The 20,147-nt window shown below is 38.6% G+C and overlaps 1 protein-coding gene across 1 annotated transcript in view; it reads right to left on the reverse strand.

The window, feature by feature from the left end:
* odad2 (outer dynein arm docking complex subunit 2) overlaps positions 1-20,147 on the reverse strand; it is a 71,194-nt gene that overhangs the window by 13,276 nt on the left and 37,771 nt on the right. Inside the window, exons 15-19 of the mRNA XM_073828652.1 lie at positions 19,907-20,061; positions 13,378-13,620; positions 7,704-7,818; positions 2,406-2,594; positions 585-806 (exon numbers count right to left, since the gene is read on the reverse strand). Coding sequence (XP_073684753.1) covers positions 585-806; positions 2,406-2,594; positions 7,704-7,818; positions 13,378-13,620; positions 19,907-20,061 — 924 coding nt within the window. The remainder of the gene's footprint in view (positions 1-584; positions 807-2,405; positions 2,595-7,703; positions 7,819-13,377; positions 13,621-19,906; positions 20,062-20,147) is intronic.

A 20,147-nucleotide genomic window follows, 5' to 3' on the forward strand; every position in this document is an offset into this window, starting at 1 on the left:
AAGCTTATTAGCGATGTTTTCACATTTCGCAAGCTGTGGTGTGCCAACCCTGCTTGTACTTTGGGGAAATCTCTCAGTTGAGAGATTTTAGCAGCTAGCAATCCAAAAAATCAGATGTGTAAGCAGGTGACTAGTATGGAAATATGTGACCCTGGACCACCAAACCAGTCATAAGGGTCATTGAAATTTAGATTTATACATCAACTGAAAGCTGAATACATTTTTATTAATGCATAGTTTGTTAGGATAGGACAGTATTTGGGTAAGATACAACTATTTGAAAATCTGCAAAAAAATCTAAATATTGAGAAAAATCGCCTTTAAAGTTGTCCAAATGAAATTCTTAGCAATGCACATCACTAAGCAAAAATTAAGTTTTGATATATTTACGGGGGGAAATTCACAAAATATCTTCATGGAACATGATTCTTACTTAATATCCTAATGATTTTTGGCATTAAAAAATGGATCATTTTGACCAATACAATGTATTTTTGGCTATTGCTACAAATATAACCGTGCTACTTAAGACTGGTTTTGTGGTCCAGGGTCCATATAAAACTAACAAGCAGTACAATCAGTACCTTGACCACTCCATTTTCGTGCATTGTGATGCAGTTGTTTGGGTCTTTAGACAGCTCAAACAGAGCCCGGGCTGTCGCTTGGTGCACCGAAGGGTCTTTTGAGCGAAGGTAGTGTACCAGTGGGGCTACAGCTCCAGCTTCCCCAAATGATACACAGTTACTTCCCCACGTACAGCAGCGGGCAATGGCTTCTGCAAGGTATCGCCGTAACTTATCGTTCACCTGTATGATCACACAAAGAGAGAGAGACAGAGAAAACCTAATTACATTTTTAGACATTTTTAGTATGGTTACAATAAAACATATGGTTATAATTAATTTTCAGTAATAGAAAAAGTACATTAAAAGCATAGTTCACCCAAAAAGGAAAATTCTGTCTCTAATTACTTACCTTGTGTCGTTCCAAACCTGTAAGTCCTTCGTTCATCTTCCAAACACAAATTAAGATATTTTTGATGAAATCCAAGAGCTTTCTGACCCTGCGTAGACAGCAACGCAACTGCCACGTTCAAGGCCCAGAAAGCTAGGAAGAACATCGTTAAGATAGTCCATGTAATGTGACAAGGAAGAAAGAAATTATAAATAAAGTCATTGTCTTTGTTTTCTTTGCGCACAAAAACGTTTTCTGTAGCTAAAATGAACCCTCTGGGGTCTGAGGGTGTTTTAAGGGGCCTTGAGAAGTTTTAACATGCCCTGACAGTATTTTTAAAACATATTAATGTCTAAAGTCTGGTTACACTGTATTCAACACAAACTGGGCTACAATAATATGTGAGCAGTATGAATGTACATGTTTGTGTTTTTGAGAAAATTGCGGAAAGTAATAAGAAATAAGGAAATTAAATAAGGCCATGAAAAACAAACAGAAAATTTGTTTAAAAAAATTGGAGAACAGGATGTCGTAGACTAGTGTTTTTGCAACAAAACGATGTACAGAAAATCATCCCGTTCACAGAAAACAATATATTGATTTCTTTTTTAGGACGTTTTGTGATAGAAAACCTGTATGCGAGGGAGTGACAATGGCCATGAACATTTAGTGATTCACACCTGAGAGACAAAGGGCCATCCCCTAATGGCCCATCTGTGTGACTGTTACTTTGAGGGAAGTAAGTAGAAAAATGTGAAAAGATTGTAAAAAAATTTTTTTTTTTTGAAAAATATACATACACAATATAGAAGGCCAAAGACACATTTTGAGCATACTGATCTTAACACAGAGATGTGAACAGACTTTGTCAAACAGATTCTGTTCAACAAGTGAAATAAGTAACCCATACCTGATATTTCCAGTGTTTGCTGCTTCTTTCCATGGATTCAAGAAAAAAACAGTCACATCATCAGTAGTCATAGAGGTTATTTTACCATATTTTATGTAAAACATTGGCCCAATGTACATCTGATGTTAGTACAGCACTGTCAGAGAATCAAAGTCTTCAAAGTCTTCAAGGTATCTGGTCACCAAAATACAAAAAACCCTTTACAGATTTGAATGATGTATTGCTCTTATCTGTATGATCAAAAATGACGGTGTAATTTAAATTCCTTTAGGGGTTATCAGGGAGAAAGCGCAGCACGGTTATTAACCCCAGAGGGTTAAGGTTGAACCACGGATGTCACATGGACCATGTTCTTACTACCTTACTGGGCCTTGAACATGGCAGGGTCAGAGAGCTCTTGGATTTCATCAAAAATATTTTAATTTGTGTTCCAAAGGTCTTACGAGTTTGGAACGACATGAGGGTGATTGTGAAATGACTGGTAGGACAATTTCAGAGAAGTGAATTTGTCAATGTGAAACATGACTAGATCAGCACTTACTGTATTAGTGAGATTGGCCAGCATGGGAACCACACCATGGTCTGTAATAACTGCCAGGTTTTCCACATCTTTGGCAATTTTGGCAATGGCTGCACAAACACTGGCCAGCACGTCTTTATTCTGTGATTTTAGCAAGTTAACAATAAGCTCCAAACCACCCACAAAGGAACGCACCATTTCCCCAGCATCCTAAACACAGAGAAAACAAGGAAATGTCATGAATCGTGAAAATGCTTGTTTTTGTATTTTATCATGTGTTAAATCATTCACTAAACCATTGAGAATAGCCACATTTCTCTTATGATACTTGGAGACGTTTCAGCATGCTTTGGGATGAGACGCAGACTATGAGATTCAGAAAGTCTGTAATTCAGCATTCTGTCACATATGAAACCTGTACATGTCAAACTCAATCAGTCCACAATACCTAGAGAATATACTCACCTCAGAGAGGAAATATGGCAGAGAAAAGGAGCATCTGTTATCTTTCGCTTTGTATCTGTGTGTATGCTAGTTTTAGGCTTGGTGGTACCAAGATGGAGGATGTGTTTTCTCCCAAAGGCCTCAGGTCACACAAAAGCTCATGCCAAAGTATAGGGTCAACCGCAGTAGAACATCAAACCATTAAAAACACACATGCCCACACATATTGCACAGAAATGGCAACTTCAGGCACTCTTTTATATTCAGTCCAGTCATTTCAGTTGTGCCAGAGGGTATGTAGCATGCCAGCATGGCACCAGACTGTTTAGAACGATAATAAAATAGTACAGTGATATCTTTATTGACGGTACAGAAGCATATCATTATGGTTTTGGAATCAAATGAAGCCAAACATTCAGTAAACAACCCCATCTTGTATTCCCACCTGCTATTTTTACTAAATAAGATGTCACTTACAATAACAAGGAGTGATTATGGATTACCACAGGTTGCTGTTTCTGTTCATGTACAAGACACAACCACATCTTGAGTTCACCGCTGTGCGAATTGGTTCCTCCTAACCTAGAGAACAAAGTCTAAAGTCCTTGACCCTCTTGTAAGTGGGGTTCTCCTGAGAATAATAAAATCTGTCCCTCTATAACCCTGTATTTCGCAACACAGCTTAACCCTAATAAACCCTTGTACACAGCACAGTAGAAAGCAGCCTTCCACCCTGCAGACCCAGAAAGAGATGAGGAGACCCAGAGCAGGTCAAGCGTGCAGAGCAGGGTGAGCCTCTAAAGTGATGCCAAAGGATGAGCTCTGTGTTTAGTGTGTCTGGGCAGAGATCAGGGAGGAGAGGGGAGGAATCTGCAGCGTGTCTCACACAGGAAATGGCAGTACAGGAATACTGATGAACACTGGGAAAGAGAGAGGGAGAGAGAGAGAGAAGCGGGAGCAGAAGAGGAAGTATGGCAGAGCCACCAGCTGCGGAGGGTCACTGAGGAACCCTTTCAACCCAGGGCCCACAAAAACATCCCCAACTAAGTTCCACATCAGCAAACACAGCACGAAGCGAGACGTGCAGAGAGGGAGGAAGAGTGAGGGAGAAAGAGGGAGAACGGATGAAACACAAACAGTGTACAAAAACCAGTGTAAGCCAAGCTGAAAGAGGGAGAGGAAAGGCCCAAGGGAGAAAAAGGGAAGAACAAGATGCTGAGAGTGTGAATATGAGAGACAAAATTGAGGGAGCTGACCTCAACAAATATTATAGCATTAAGGAAATTGAGTGAGGTGTAACATTTTAACATTTACATGAATGCTTTTGGAAAATGTGCACATAAAAGCACTAATGTCAATAAAAGCAGATTGTGTTGTTGCTTCACATCACCTGCATCTCGTTGTGCTTGAACACAATGCAAAAATTACATCCAGCAACCAACTTGCATAAACATTTTGCACTTGCCTGAGAGGAAATAACTCTCCAGTAGCCTGTATTCATCATTCAAAAAGAGACAAAGCAAGATCTAGGACTGTGAATATGCAAACCATAAACAAATCTTGCTCACCACAGATGGATTAGCTAAGTTGAGTTCTTTGTGTGCCATCATGGCTTCATCATTTGTATGCTTTCATCCCCTCCATTATTGTGTGCACTGGTTCGCCAAGACGAACAACCAATCAGAGTGATCCCTCTCACTGACAGGCTCTGTCGTCGATTCAACTTGCTCAACTAGTGTCACTGGTACGGGTTAACAGACAGCTCAGCGTATCATGACTTTTAAGAAGCCAATCCATTTCTAATGAAAACAAGGAAAGAATGAGAAAATCTATCCAAAAAAAGTGTTTTTGATTCAAAGCAGACCGGCAGAACTTTCAGACTTTGTAGCAGTTGTTAACAACTACTTACTGCAATTGGTCCAAAAATATGTAACCCCTAGCAATAAGTTTGCAAAGATTATGCCGCTTCTCAGCTGTTTTGACCTTTCTAGATCTAATTGAAAAACGAAAAACTTCACCAAGAGTGTATCAGATGAAGGAAAGAACGTGACAAGAGGCCAAGTATGGTGTCCCATACTTGCAATTTGTGCTCTGCATTTAACTCATCCAAGTGTACACACACAGAAGTGAGTAGTGAACAAACACACACCTGGAGCAGTGGGCAGCCATTTTGCTACGGCGCCTGGGAAGCAGTTGGGGGTTCGGTGCCTTGCTCAAGCCACCTTCAATCCCTGCCAGTACTGAGACTCGACTTGAGATGCACCTTTGGATTACAAGTCCAACTCTCCAACCATTAGGCCACGACTGCTTCATTGGGGGCTCGTCCGGGATTTCCAAATAATCAGTGCATGCATTCCCTGAGCATCAAATCTACAGTGCGTGCAGAATTATTAGGCAAGTTGATATTCCGGTCCTATTTTTTTTTTCCAAGCACATTTTACCAATTCCAAGCTACATTATTCTTAATAACTACTATTGGTTTTGTTTTTAATCACTTATAAGTGATACATAATTGTCCACGAAGGCTGGAAGTGAAAAACTTCTTATATTCAGGTGTGCATAATTATTAGGCATGAGATTTAACTCAGACTAAATGTCGAATACTGTTAAATGCCCATGAGAAGAATGCAATACTAATGCAATAATAGAATTTGCAAAGTTAAGGCATGACCATTGGGCAGTGAAATGCTCATTGGTTCAGCACAGTCAGAAAAAAAAAAACAGGTGGAGAAGAACAGACACATGTTAACTGCAAAATAATTAAGAATTAAGGTAAAAAATTAAGTGTGAGACTATCAGGAACCATTTAGTCTCCAGCACCACCATCCTACCTGGAGTCTCCATAAGTGCAATGTGTCAGGTTCTCAAAGTTTGCTTGGATAAAAAAATTCTAAAAAAAATTGACCCTTATCTAATAAGGATAACATGCTGAAGTGTTGTGAAATACATGAAGGCTGTTTTTTTATAAGCTTTATAGACAGATAAGTTGAGAGTGACTTTTGACCAGCATCACATCCTCCTGTACCACTGTTTGAAGAATTTATCTTCCAGAATCTGACAGTAAGTTTTGGGATTTCATTTTAGTCTATCTCTGCAAGACAGACTTTTTAAGGATAGGAGACTAAAAATGAACTCCCAAAACTTACTGTCAGATCCTGGAAGATGAATTCTTCAGTGGTACAAGAGATGTGATGCTGGTTCTTCAAAAGTCACTCTCAACTTATCTGTCTATAAAACCTATAAAATGTATTTCACAACACAAAAACACTATAGCATAATATTCTTAATAAGGGAGGGTCATTTTTTTAGGATTTTTACCAAAGCAAACTCTCTGAGAACCCGACACATTGCACACTTCTGGAGACTCCAGGTAGACTGCAGCTCTGGAAAATGGTTGCACTGGAGACTAAATGGTTCCTGATGGTTTCACACCTAATTCTTCACCTTAATTCTTAATTCTTTTGGAGTTCACATGTCTTTTCTTTTTTTCTGACCATGCATTTCACTGCCCAATGGTCATGCCTTAACTTTGCAAATTCTATTTTTACATTAGTATTGCATTCTTCTCATGGGCGTTTAATAACTGACATTCTTTTTTGGCTTATTTTATCTGTAAAAGAAAACATGCCCAATAATTATAATAATATATTATTATGATGCAGTTTAGAATTGGTAAAATGTGCTTGGAAAAAGTATGACCAGAATATCAACTTGCATGCACTGTAGCAATTCACCAACCTTCTGAAGAGGCACCACAAACAAACAAAAAACATACTGAACTACATTGTGAAGGTCAGGCCACATTTATCACTGTTAGACAAATTTTCATGGACAAAATACAGTAATTTCAATAGGAATACACAGGATCAGACATTTTGTGGAGGATAAAAGATTCCCCCATACAGATTTCAAAGTGGGCTCAAGTTGATTCGCCATGTAAGCCAACAGAAAAGTGTCTGGTTTGATATCTGTGAGTTGTGCTTCATACATCACCACACTATTGGACCTTTTATTGCAAACAAAACTTTGCAGAAATCACTAATGTGACCACACCTTGATTCTTTGGACTAATTAAGCATGGTCCTCATTAAAGCAAGCCAACACTACATAGCTGTACAATCTTGCAGTAGCTAATAATCACTAGAGGATTCATAGTAACTACAGCTGTGAGGGTGTGTTTGTGCGCCGATTGGGATTTTGAAGTCCCCAGATGCGGTTCCTCAAGCATGATTCGCATAAATCTGGCCCTGGAGCTGCTAACTCAATCCACATGGGCCTTTATCTAAATAACTGCTGCTTTGAGGCCGATCAGGTTCCTGGGCTGGATGGCTACGTAATTTCACAAAGCCCTTGCTACCAACCCTCACGGAATGCACATGCTGAACACAAGGGCTGCTGACCCATTGCAGACCATGAAGTGAACCTGCATTGTTCTAGTGACACATCACAGCCAGAGTAAGAAAGAACAGATAAGAAATTCTTCCCCTGAGAGAAGCAAAAAACTTAGTTTAGATAAAAAAATAAACATACATCATACAACAATGCTCTTTTATTTGTAACTGTGCTGGTAATCTACAGGAACAATAATGCATTTGTGTTAATGCCTTACACAAGAGGCTCAAGAAGGCAGACTTGCTCTGTGCCAGCTATGAGATTTATATCCTATATATAGATGAGACCAACTGCTTTGTCAATATACTGGATGTTGTAACTCTGAACGTGTGATTTCTATGTTTACTTGTGGATTAGTAGAAAATTAATGATATAGCTGCTAAAATGTGACACCACAATGGCATTAGATTTGGGCAACTTGGCCATCTCTAGGCAAGACTTTGCATATCTACAAAGGCAGCAGCCAATATTAATTTAACCTACCTTTGCGTTTTCAATGCAGGGGCAGATGGCCCAGGCAGCACTGGCCTGAACTTCTGGATTGGGGTTCTTCAGCAAAGACCAAAGAAGACGTACACCATCAAGACGATCGATTATCCTGAGAGAGAAGAATAACAACTTGTAACTTCTGGACACTGAGAGAGATGTCACATCAACCTGATTTATCACTCCTCATTAAATAGTTTACAGTGCAGTGTACAGTGTAAGCTCATGACTTGTTTTCCCAACATGTTTATATGTCTGTTTTTCCCAGGGTTCAGTTTGGCTTTGCAGCAAACTATCCCTCCTGGTGTGATGATGAAAACATTCCAGTAGCAGATCAGAAAGCTGCTCAGCGTGGCTTTCCCATCACATCTCACCTGCTCAGTCCCTTACGCCGGTACCCCCTGCTCACCTTCCAAACCTTCCAAGAACTCCATTAAAACATGTTCGCATCAGCCTGGCCGAGGCCTGACCCGTACAATGCTTTTAGGAGGTCCGTGCGGATATTTATAGCGGGACCGTGGACAAACACACACATTCACACACACACACACACTTGCACGGAGCGCACCGTTTAACTCGGTTCCTGTCGGCGCCTCGGAGGAGGAAAAAACCCAGAGAAAGTATGTTTTCCAAGTCAAACATTCTCAGAGACAAGTCTTTCTATATTTCACTGCTTCTGAGTGAGGTTTACTTAAGAACAGGCTGTATTTCATGCTGCGGATATGATTCTACTAAAGGATGTAGTCAGGCTCTGGGAAGAACGAGAAAATGACTCTTCAGTGCGGTCCGTTTGTCAGGTATAAATAACATGTAACCTGTTTCCCATGTGTGCATCCAGCGACAAGGCCGACATTCAATGCTGTCATAATTGCTAAACCACACTGCAAAAGGGGGGAACCAGTGAATGGAGGCCGGGCTGAGCACTGGTCAGAACCATCTTAATGCCAAGCGTACCCTCCGACCCCGTCCTGATAATAAATCAGTTTGAGAAGCATGATAACAGGGAGAGCCTCACGCTATCCTGGGAGGCCACTAAATCCTTCAGGAGAAGGACATAATGCTCCACTTGAACAGGCAAGATGCACTCAACACTATAGTAGTAGGATGTATCTAGAAATCATTCCCTGGGCTGGTTTAGCCATGGAAGTTTGTGTGTTTGACAACAACAACGGAAAATTTAGTTGGCCATTAGATGTATAAAGATCTAATACTTCAATAAATCATTTTGAAAAGGTACTTAGTGTGTTTTCATATCATCCAATTATTTATTAGAGTTCCAGATTATTTTGTACCATGTGGAAGACAGACCGTCATGAATTACTGCTTTTACTTTCAAAAGCAGGCCTGAACACGCTGTTCTACAAAAGAAAACAATCATCAAATACGAGCTATGCTAATTGCTTTGTAGACTACTGTGCTTAATTCTCAAAATAAACCATCAACATGGAACAAAAAGCAATGAAAAGAATTAAAAAAGACTCAAGGAAATGGGAACAAAAAGACAGGTCCTAAATATAGATTCCATGAGAAAACAAGAACAACATGTTCAGGAGCTGTTACATAGATCTGCAGGACTGAAGTTTTTGGTCACTCAAAGAGTTAAAATGAAATGAATGACCTTATTTCTTCAAAAACAGGCTTTGTGGACTTTTACTACACTACTGCGGTTGCTCACATCCATAAACGTATTAATGTTTCAGACAAAGGCTGTGTGAGCTTGGGTGCCGAAGAGAGGGGAACAAAACGCTCTTCATTTGTGTCCAGCATTAATTAAGAAGGGGACTGCAGTCTATAACAGTCTTGTAAAAGCAATGAGAGTCAGATGTGCTAAATATACAGAAAACCAATACTCAAATCTCTGTGAATGTGTGAATTACATGGCTTTGTGCTCTGCATATATTAAAGACAATAATACTTGTTTTTCTGGTTGTTAAAGGGATAGTTCACCCAAAAAAAAAAAAAAAAAAAATGCTGAAGAGCATTGTTGAATAGAGTTATTTTTGTTTTCCATCGCACAATAAAATATTCTCATAGCTTCATAAATGATGGTTAAACCACTGATGTCACAAGGACTATTTTATCGATGTTCTTACTACATTTCTGTACCTTGGTAGTTCCCTTGCTGTCTATGGAGGGTCTTAATTTGTGTTACGAAGATAAACTACATGTTTGGAACTACATGTAAGTAATTAATGACAGAATTTAAATTTTTGAGTAAACTAACCCTTTAACCATATGTCACCACGAGGGCTTGGTAGTGATTTAGATTTCCACATTCTATTCACATTCAAAGATCTTTGTTTTCAAATTGATCCAATTTTATTCAATTAGGTTTGAATCAATTTAAATCAATTACATTCCAATTTGACTCAAAATAATTTGGGTACATTTCAGTTATAAAGTCTATTTTGCTTATATATGATAGAAATTCTGCCTCTGTTAATGTTGTACATTATACAGGGTCATGTTTCAGACTGATTAACTCTGGTAACACGTATTTTTGAACGATTCATTAAAATAACTTCATGACTTACAGTTGAGGTCAAAAGTTTACATACACCTTACAGAATCTGCTAAATGTTAATTATTTTACAGAAATAAGAGGGGTCATACAAAATGCATGTTATTTTTTTATTTAGTACTGACCTGAATAAGATATTTTACATGAAAGATGTTTACATATACTCCATAAGAAAAAATAATAGTAGAATTGATAAAAATGAGTTTGTTCAAAAGTTTACATGTTTAATTCTTAATATTATGTTCATACCTGAATGATCCATTTGTTGTTGTTGTTGTTGTTGTTGTTGTTTACCTGAATGAAGTTTACCTGAACCTTTTTTGTTTTTGTTGTTTAGTGATAGCTGTTCATGAGTCCCTTGTTTGACAGTTGAACTGCCTGCTGTTCTTCAGAAAAATCCTTCAGGTCCCACAAATTCATTGGCTTTTCAGCATTTTTGTGTATTTTAACCCATTTCAACAACTGTATGATTTTGAGATCCATCTTCTGACACTGAAGACAACTGAGGGACTCATATGCAACTAGTACAGAAGGTTCAAACATGTTCACAGATGCTTCAGAAGAAAAACAATGCACTAAGAGCCAGGGGTGAAAACTTTTTGAATTTGAGGATCAGGGTAAATTTAACTTATTTTGTCTTATGGGAAACAAATAACTTTTGTAGCTTCTAAAGGACAGTACTAAATGACAAAAAAAAAAAAAAATCTAGGCAAAATAAGAAAAATGTACACATCTTCAAAAGTTTACACCCCTGGTTCTTAATGCATAGTTTTTCATTCTGGAGCATCAGTGAGTGTTTGAACCTTCTGTAATAGTTGCATTTAAGTCTCTCAGTTGTCTTCAGTGTGAAAAGATGGATCTCAAAATCATACAGTCATTGTCAGAAAGGGTTCAATTAGACAACAATGTTAAAAACCAAAGTATTTGTGGGATTTGAAGATTTTTTTTTTCTGAAGAACAGTAGGCAGTTTAACTGTTCAGAACAAACAAGGAACTAAACAACTATCACAAAAAAAAAAAAAAAAAAAAAAAGATTGTTCAGGTAACAACAAGTATTAAGAATCAAGTGTATGTAAACTTTTGAACAGGGTTATTTTTATGAATTCAACTATTATTTTCTCTTGTGACATGTAAACGTCTCTTTTTCAGGTCAGTACTAAATAGAAAATAACATGCATTTTGTATGATCCCTCTTATTTTGTTAAAATTGCAGATTCTGCAAGGTGTGTGCAAACTTTTGACCTCAACTGTATTTCTTAGAAAATTAAGACTACACTGGTCACACTGTTCAGCTGTTTTTGCATGCAGCCTGTGACAGCACCCCAAAAGATGTTTCTTGCCAAGTACAGTCGTGGCCAAAAGTTTTGAGAATTACACAAATATTGGAAATTGGAAAAGTTGCTGCTTAAGTTTTTAAAATAGCAATTTGCATGTACTCCAGAATGTTATGAAGAGTGATCAGATGAATTGCATAGTCCTTCTTTGCCATGAAAATTAACTTAATCCCGAAAAAACTTTCCACTGCATTGTTAAGAAGGCTTCAGGGCGTCCAAGAAAGTCCAGCAAGCGCCAGGATCATCTCCTAAAGAGGATTCAGCTGCGGGATCGGAGTGCCACCAGTGCAGAGCTTGCTCAGGAATGGCAGCAGGCAGGTGTGAGCGCATCTGCACGCACAGTGAGGCCAAGACTTTTGGAAGATGGCCTGGTGTCAAGAAGGGCACCAAAGAAGCCACTTCTCTCCAAAAAAAAAAAAACATCAGGGACAGATTGATCTTCTGCAAAAAGTATGGCGAATGGACTGCTGAGGACTGGGGCATATTCTCAGATGAAGCCTCTTTCCGATTGTTTGGGGCATCTGGAAAAAGGCTTGTCTGGAGAAGAAAAGGTGAGCGCTGCCATCAGTCCTGTGTCATGCCAACAGTAAAGCATCCTGAGACCATTCATGTGTGGGGTTGCTTCTCATCCAAGGGAGTGGGCTCACTCACAATTTTGCCCAAAAACACAGCCATGAATAAAGAATGGTACCAAAACACCCTCCAACAGCAACTTCTTCCAACAATCCAACAACAGTTTGGTGAAGAACAATGCATTTTCCAGCATGATGGAGCACCGTGCCATAAGGCAAAAGTGATAACTAAGTGGCTCGGGGACCAAAACGTTGAAATTTTGGGTCCATGGCTTGGAAACTCCCCAGATCTTAATCCCATTGAGAACTTGTGGTCAATCCTCAAGAGGCGGGTGAACAAACAAAAACCCACTAATTCTGACAAACTCCAAGAAGTGATTATGAAAGAATGGGTTGCTATCAGTCAGGATTCAGGTCCTGAAAAAGAAGGGCAAACACTGCAAATACTGACTCTTTGCATAAATGTCATGTAATTGTCGATAAAAACCTTTGAAACGTATGAAGTGCTTGTAATTATATTTCAGTACATCACAGAAACAACTGAAACAAAGATCTAAAAGCAGTTGAGCAGCAAACTTTGTGAAAACTAATATTTGTGTCATTCTCAAAACTTTTGGTCACGACTGTACACTTTTTTTTTTTTTTTTGCACGGCACTCAATATAGACTATAATCTAGTACAATACAGTAAAGTGCATGGGGCGAAAAGCTGAAAAAGACATTCTGTGTACTCATCTGTGCTTATGCTTGCTGGCCTGTTTCTGTTTAGTAAGTCCAAATGGCCGTTGTCAGAAGTGCTTTTCAGCTTATACAAACTGACCGCATTGAGACAATAAAAGGCCTCCACCCTGGCCGCAGCTATGAGTCTCACAGCAGGTAGAGTAAACACAGATCTCCGAGCCCTGTAATTACAGCACCAGGGCTGAGGGCTCTTGCCCTGCATGTGTGGAGTGTGGAGACTGGTCAAGCAGCACATCCCAGGGCCCATTGGATCCGCCGCAGAAGTGGTGAACATGGAATCTTTTACAGAAAACAAGAACAATGCCTTGTCATCCTAAACCGAGCCAACGGCAACAGTGAGAGGGATTACAAGGCCAAGGTTGTACACTGTGAGCATTGTCAGCTGCTGGATCATTTTTGACAACTGTTCTCGATCCAGGTTAATTAGGTAATACAGTGAAAACAGTCTAAAGGTTATTATTTGATTTGTAAAGGACACATGCTGTGGTAAGAGGTAAGACTTACACCATGTTTTCTGGGTCAGTGGCACAGGCTCCCACGGCTCTTGTGACGTTGACCAGAAGGGCCTGGTTGGTGCCAGTGAGTAAGTTGACCAAAGGCTGGATACCACCACTTTTGCGGATGGTGGCAAGATTCTCCGATATTTGGGCACATTCTCCCAAAGCACCCACTACATTAACAAGGACCTCTTCAGGCTGATCTTTGAGCAGGCCTACTAGAATTTCTAGAGCCTTATACTCCTGAAACCTGTGAGAGAGAAAGAAAGCAAGAGTTAACACTTATATGAAAGTACAAAGTGTTTGCAATGTTTTCAATATACCGTCATCAATTGCTTATTTGCAAGAAACATACCATTTCCTGTTGCTTCCAAACAACAAGCATTTATGGTGCACTCTTTTTTTCCTTCAAACTTTGGCACATTTCTTCTGTGAACACACTTGCTTGTAATTTAAAAACTAAAAACACAGCTGTTGAAAGCTGTATAAAGTTTTGTAATGAATAGTGAGCTTTTCCTGTGTGTTTAAAATTTTGGGTTTAAGTGTGTGGGATAACGGCAAATCCATGGGAATTCTATGAAAGAGAGCAAGTTGTGTCAATATTGCTCTAAAGGACCTTTCTTCAATGGATGCAAAAACATGAAATGATTTGTTTATAATTAGCATTTTTTTTTCCATCATGCAACGGATTGCAAAAACATGAAGACTCCAAACCCTAAATAGCAACAGGAAGCATTTGTAAGGGTTGTGGATATCTCGGAGGAGAATAAATCCGGTGATGCTTTATCACCGCAACATTTCCCACGCTGCGCTCAATATGCATTTAAGCTCATTGACCACATTTCTGGTTTGGAGCTAGACAACAAGAGCTTCTGGTGCGATTCTGGCTTTGTTTGCCAAGTAGTGGTAAACTACAGTAAACATTTAAAAGGCATATAATGTGGTCGCAGGGAGCCTCAACTAATCTCTGATGTACGGTTAAGCTATACGGCTGGTTTTATCCACAGTTACGGTTTCTGGATAAGCTGCCCTGAAGACCATTGAGTGTCCAAAGTCACTTGGCTCTGGTCAAGTCAACCAACATTTTCTTGCAAGAGAAATTAAAAGAACAGCTGCCAAAATTAGCTTAGCATAAAAGGGCAAGGCCTACACTTAAACATGGCATGTAAAACAGCTGCCATCAGTGAAGTGTTATCAGCATGCTACATTAAAGTTGTGGAGTAATAACACGTTACCTCTGATGAAAGGGCTGTGGGTGTTGTCTATTTTTATAAAGCCAACATCGACCTGCCAAACAATCATGCCAAGAGAAACAACGTGAAACAGCACCGGTCAGTCGCTACCACAAAAGATGATTAAAAAGTGAGCATGCACCGTTTTAGAGCTCCTGAATGCTCCTATTGACTCTGATTGATAGTATAGAATTAATAGAACAATTGACCCTTGCAAAGACCCACAGTTAAAACATTCCCAACTCACCCATTTTCTCAGACAAGCTTTTATACTTTTACTAATGTAGGTTAAATTTTAGATTGCTTTGTTCTTTTCAGTTTATTCTGAGAACTGTTTGCCACCATTATTTTCTATTTTCAATCACGTCATTGTGTAATTTACTGTAGCAGGGTTGTTTAAGATAAAATGATAAAATGCTTTGCAGATAAAATGCTTTGCAATGTCATTCCATTCAAGCCCATGTAAGAATAATTTCCAATAAATTTGGACTACTTTTCGAGAACATTTTACTATTCATAGAAATCTCCAGTTCATCTCTATGGGATGTTCTATTAAGCTTGTCTGAGTTAGCAACAGCAAAGGTCAGTAATTTCAAATTCACTCTGATGGCACAACTGTAGGAAAATACGGGAAATCAGAAGTGATGAACCAGTTTTTTTTTGTTTTTTTTTAACCGAAACACCGAATCCAAGTGTTAATTTAGCCAAAAAATAAAATTTCTGGTAATTAAATTTGGGTAATTGAACTCTGTATCCTGCTCAAATTATAATAGTGAAGTTCTTCAGCAATGAAGCACTTCTCAATATTTAAGCCAAACAAATTTTACAAATTGCTGCTCCAGCATCATTTTTGGTAACGGCGAAGTGTGTAAAAACTGCTGACATGTTTGCCTGTTGTAACTTATCCATGTTGTGTGCACAAAATAGACGCTGACATGGTAAAAACACTCCATTGGATAAAAGTCACTGTTTCAATCAGATTTCAACCCATTTCAATTATCTTGGCCTATTTAGAATATTAATCGCTAGAAATTAGAACGTAATCAAGCATTTCATGAATTCATAGCTGAAAGTTCATAGATGACTGTGATATTGCATTAAAAAACCCTATATAACTAAAACTATACTTAAATTAAGGTTATGAGCATAATCATAATAATATTTTCTTGTTATAATATAACAATTTTAATTTTCAGCATCATTAATCAGGTAAATGGTTAACATATGCTTTTCCCAGCACATTTGTGGAGGTCTCACATCCTCTTCAGTCACCGCCACCTTCCAAAAGCCCCTTCGACCCAGCCCTGAACCCCTCTTTCTGTTGGACGCACGTGACCAGCCCTCTCATCAGCCACACAAAGACATGCTGTCTGCTGCTGGCAACACTAGGACTCTCAGCTTGTGTGCTTTCAGCGGAGAAAAATAAGAAGGAAAAGCACCTCAAAATTATGACCACTGTAAAAAACATTCTGAAATGATTTTCGCCTTAAAACGCCAGACTGTGATTGTTTTTGAAATGGCACACTGCGCTTACACCGAGACCAGATGGATCGGGAAAACATTCCCCGGTAAATGATCACTGACCTAGCGCTCCCCTCCCTCTGCAGATTTAATTTTACATAAATGGTTGGTTTGTTTTATTCCAAATGCTGTGTTCGACCTTGATGCTTTATATGTTGAACAAAAAAAAAAAATGTAATAAAACCAGTTCTTTCTTCATGTCCAAGTATGCATTAAATATTCTGCCAGTAACATAGGGGTTTTCTATATAGCTGACGTCTCAAACTTTCGAGCGGCCACCTGTGCAAGTAAACGCAACACAGTATACAGACTATCATGGGAAAATAACTGTCCAGCGGGAGAGGTGTAACTCTATTTAGTTTGGCACATCTAGCGCAAAATGAATCTTTATTATATTCTGGATAAAGATAAAGAGTTGATATAAGGACTAGCACACTGATAAAAGACGGTGAAAAAGGTGTTGCAATTGTACAAAAAAAAGACTTTTCTTCAACTGAATCCTAAAGGACAGAAAATTTTGATTTCTAGACTTCTAGAAATCCACATTTGTTAGTCTATAAAATGCAAGTTGATGGGTTAGCTCACCCAAAAATTTAAATGAGCCCATTATTTACTCACCCTCAAGCCATCCTAGGTGTATCTGAGCTTTATCATGGCAATAGGTGGGTGTTTCATGATAAAGCTTGAAAGAGCCAGGACATTTTTTAATACAACTCCGATTGGATTCGTCTAAAAGAAGAAAGTCATATACGCCTTAGATGGTTTGAGGGTGAGTAAATAATGGGCTTATTTTCATTTTCAGGTAAACTAACCCTTTAATGCTTCAGAAGCCACACTATGAATCATTTTAATCTATATCACCTGGTTGATGAATAAATGATGCAGAAGCACAGATGACCATCACAACGAGTTTACATCAAGCTTTACAACATGGTGATGTCTATGTCAAACGTGAACTTACGTTTGGCTGAAAGTAATTGCTTATAGTGTAAAGTTTAAAATATTACTTTTTTATATCTTTCTCTTACACATCTTTTGTTTCACTTCAGAAGACAGTGATTAATTAATCTTGGTTATTTTGCATGGTTTTTGTAGCATCAATTTTGAGAGACCCATCTACTTGCATTTTATGGACTATTTTTTAATGGATTTTTTTTTTCTAACCTCTGTTTGTGTTCCATAGAAGATACAAAGTCATATACATCTGGGACAGCGTTAGGTTAAAACTATATTTAATTTAAGATTTTCACCCAAAAATGAAAATTCTGTGTTGATTATTTAACCTCATGTTGTTCCAGTAAGACCTTCATTCATCTTTGAAACACAAATTAAGATGTTTTTGATGAAATCCGAGAGCTTTCTGACACTGCATAGACAGCAATGCAACTGCCACGTTCAAGGCCCAAAAAGGTAGTAAAGACATTGTTCAAACAGTCCATATGACATCAGCGGTTCAACCTTGATTTCATGAAGCTACGAGAATACTTTTTGTCTGCAATGAAAACAAAAATAATGACTTTATTCTACAATTTCTTTTATTCCATCCCAGTCTTCAACGCACGTTTACAAAAGTTTCATGAAGCAGAAGCATGCATGTAGTGCTGCTGACACAGGAGCCAGCTTTCTGATGTAGAACATCCATTTCTCTAGTTGTATATTCTAGTTCAAATAAGTAAGGCTGGGCAAAAAACTGCAAATCATCCTCTCCATCAAATTTAAATGTTTATGAAATGTTTAGACATATGGGTTCTACTTCAGAATGGCGGCTCCTGTGTCAGCAGCACATGCATGCTTCTAGGTACTCTCCTGAACATGTGTTGACTTAAACGGAAGAGAAGAAATTGTTATTTATTTTTGATTTACCTTACTACCTTTCTTGAATGTGTCAGTTGCATTGCTGTCTATGGAGGGTCAGAAAGCTCTCGGATTCATCAAAAATATCTTCATTTGTGTTTCTAAGATGAACGAAGGTCTTACAGATTTGCAACGACATGAGAGTGAGTAATTAAAGACAGTATTTTCATTTCTGGGTGTACTATCCTTTTAAGCACTGAAAAAAAAAAAACAGTCTGACATTGATCTGAAACAATATTGTTTCTTTATATTGTCATTTTCATAATTGTGACGTGAACTCCACTATTTTCTAGAGCCATTTTTAAAATCTTTTTGGATATAGCTGTGGTTTATGCAGTGTTCACCAACTTTGTTTACTGGCTTGTATAATCTCTTTTAAGCATACGTTTCAACAAGGCTTCTACAGAGGTATTACCACCACCACAATCTTAACAACTGAACGTTTTCACAGAGTATTTCTTTTCTCAGAAGACACTTATTTGGCTAATGGGACATTAAGTGAATTGAATGTGGCATGGGGCACCTGCCTCCAGTTTCAGCAAACTAAGCCTGATGTAAACGCGGGATGAGCTTTTGTCAGTTTTGACTTATGAGGTGGGGAGAGAGCGGCCTTGCAGCTACTGGGCCATTTCAGACACAAGCCTCCCTCTGAATTCCTCTTTCAATACTACTCTATTTGCGGCTGGTGTGGGGCCAGACAGTAGATCCTTCTACAGATCCTAGTCTATAACAATCCCATAAAATAACATAAGAAAGGCTCTTATCATAAACTAAAAATGTTGATTTATCAGCTCCTTGGCTTCAAAGCTGTGAAAATAACACCTGGTAATTTATAGACAGGTAATGGTGGAATTAAATAATGCATTTTTGAGCCCTGTAGAGTACATGTCCCCAAACGCATACTGCAAAGCAAAGTAATATGTGTAAATCACTTTTATATGAGAGTGCTTGTGTGACAGAATGGGCAAGCCAGATGATGATTCCAAGGTTTTTTGTATTTATGGGGGAAAACGACTGGCTTAAAAGACATCAGCCGCCAGAAAAATTACACCAGGAAAGCCTCCAGGATGGTCATCATCTTCACTGAGCTAAGTGACGTTGGAAGAAAGACCAGCGTGCTTTACATGACAAACGGTTTAAGAGTCTTTCAGCTTACACTCCTGATTATTACAGCACGACTGTTTCAAGGAAGCATTCCACGTCTCCCACAGCCCACTTGCCACTAATGGAGCAACGGCCTCGACTAACACATCACGGGTGTCTATAAAATCAACACTTTACTTCATCTTTTGTTAGCGGTATGGGTGAAAGAACAATTCGCATTCCTCTAGCAAAAAGTCATCATAAAAGATCAGAGCTCATTCACAGAGTTTATAAAAACTTTTGTTCTCTCTTCAAATAATCACTTCTGTAGCTGCACTCAGTGCAGACTCGGATGGACAATGGTTGACAGCTCCGAGCCATGGAAAATCTGAGTGTTAGAAGTGAACAAATGAGACATCTCATAAAAACGAAGGCTGCGTTTGATTGCACATCTCCTGTCCTTCACCTTACCAGACCTCTTTTCACGAGCCGTGCATAATTTGAGCAAATCTGGAGCCAATTACGCATCTCACATTGAATATGTCTAAATATGCCACAGTGATGTCAAGAGGTCTATTGACCACACAATGATTTTTTTTTATTTTTAGGAATGTAGTACAAAGCTTTTTAAACCTGTATTCTGCAAGATAAAACCCATTAACTTCATGGAAATAATCTGAAATGTCCAACTTGTTCTATAAATTATGTAAATTAATATACTGCATAAGATACTTCTTCCACACATGCTAAGTAATTATGGTTGTTCTGAGAGGAAAACTGTCATATTTTTTATTTTTTTTTTAAATTAAAGAAATGTTTGTGCAGAAGCTCTGTACAGTTACATACTTAGCAACATTTTCCAAGCTGATGGAACATTTCCAGATGGCTCCAGTCGTGGCCGCTAGTAACTGCTTGTTTTCAGCTTCGTTGAGCAACATGACCAGTGGCTTCAGTCCGTCGTACTGCCGCACCAAATCACGGGTATGTTTATCTTCTGCACACTAACAGGAACGAAGCCGCACACAAACACACATACTTAGGCAACATCGAGACGATGACGATCAGAGCCAGGACTAAATTAGTATTT

Source organism: Garra rufa, chromosome 22, assembly GCF_049309525.1.
Source record: "Garra rufa chromosome 22, GarRuf1.0, whole genome shotgun sequence".
Classification (NCBI taxonomy): Eukaryota; Metazoa; Chordata; class Actinopteri; order Cypriniformes; family Cyprinidae; genus Garra; species Garra rufa.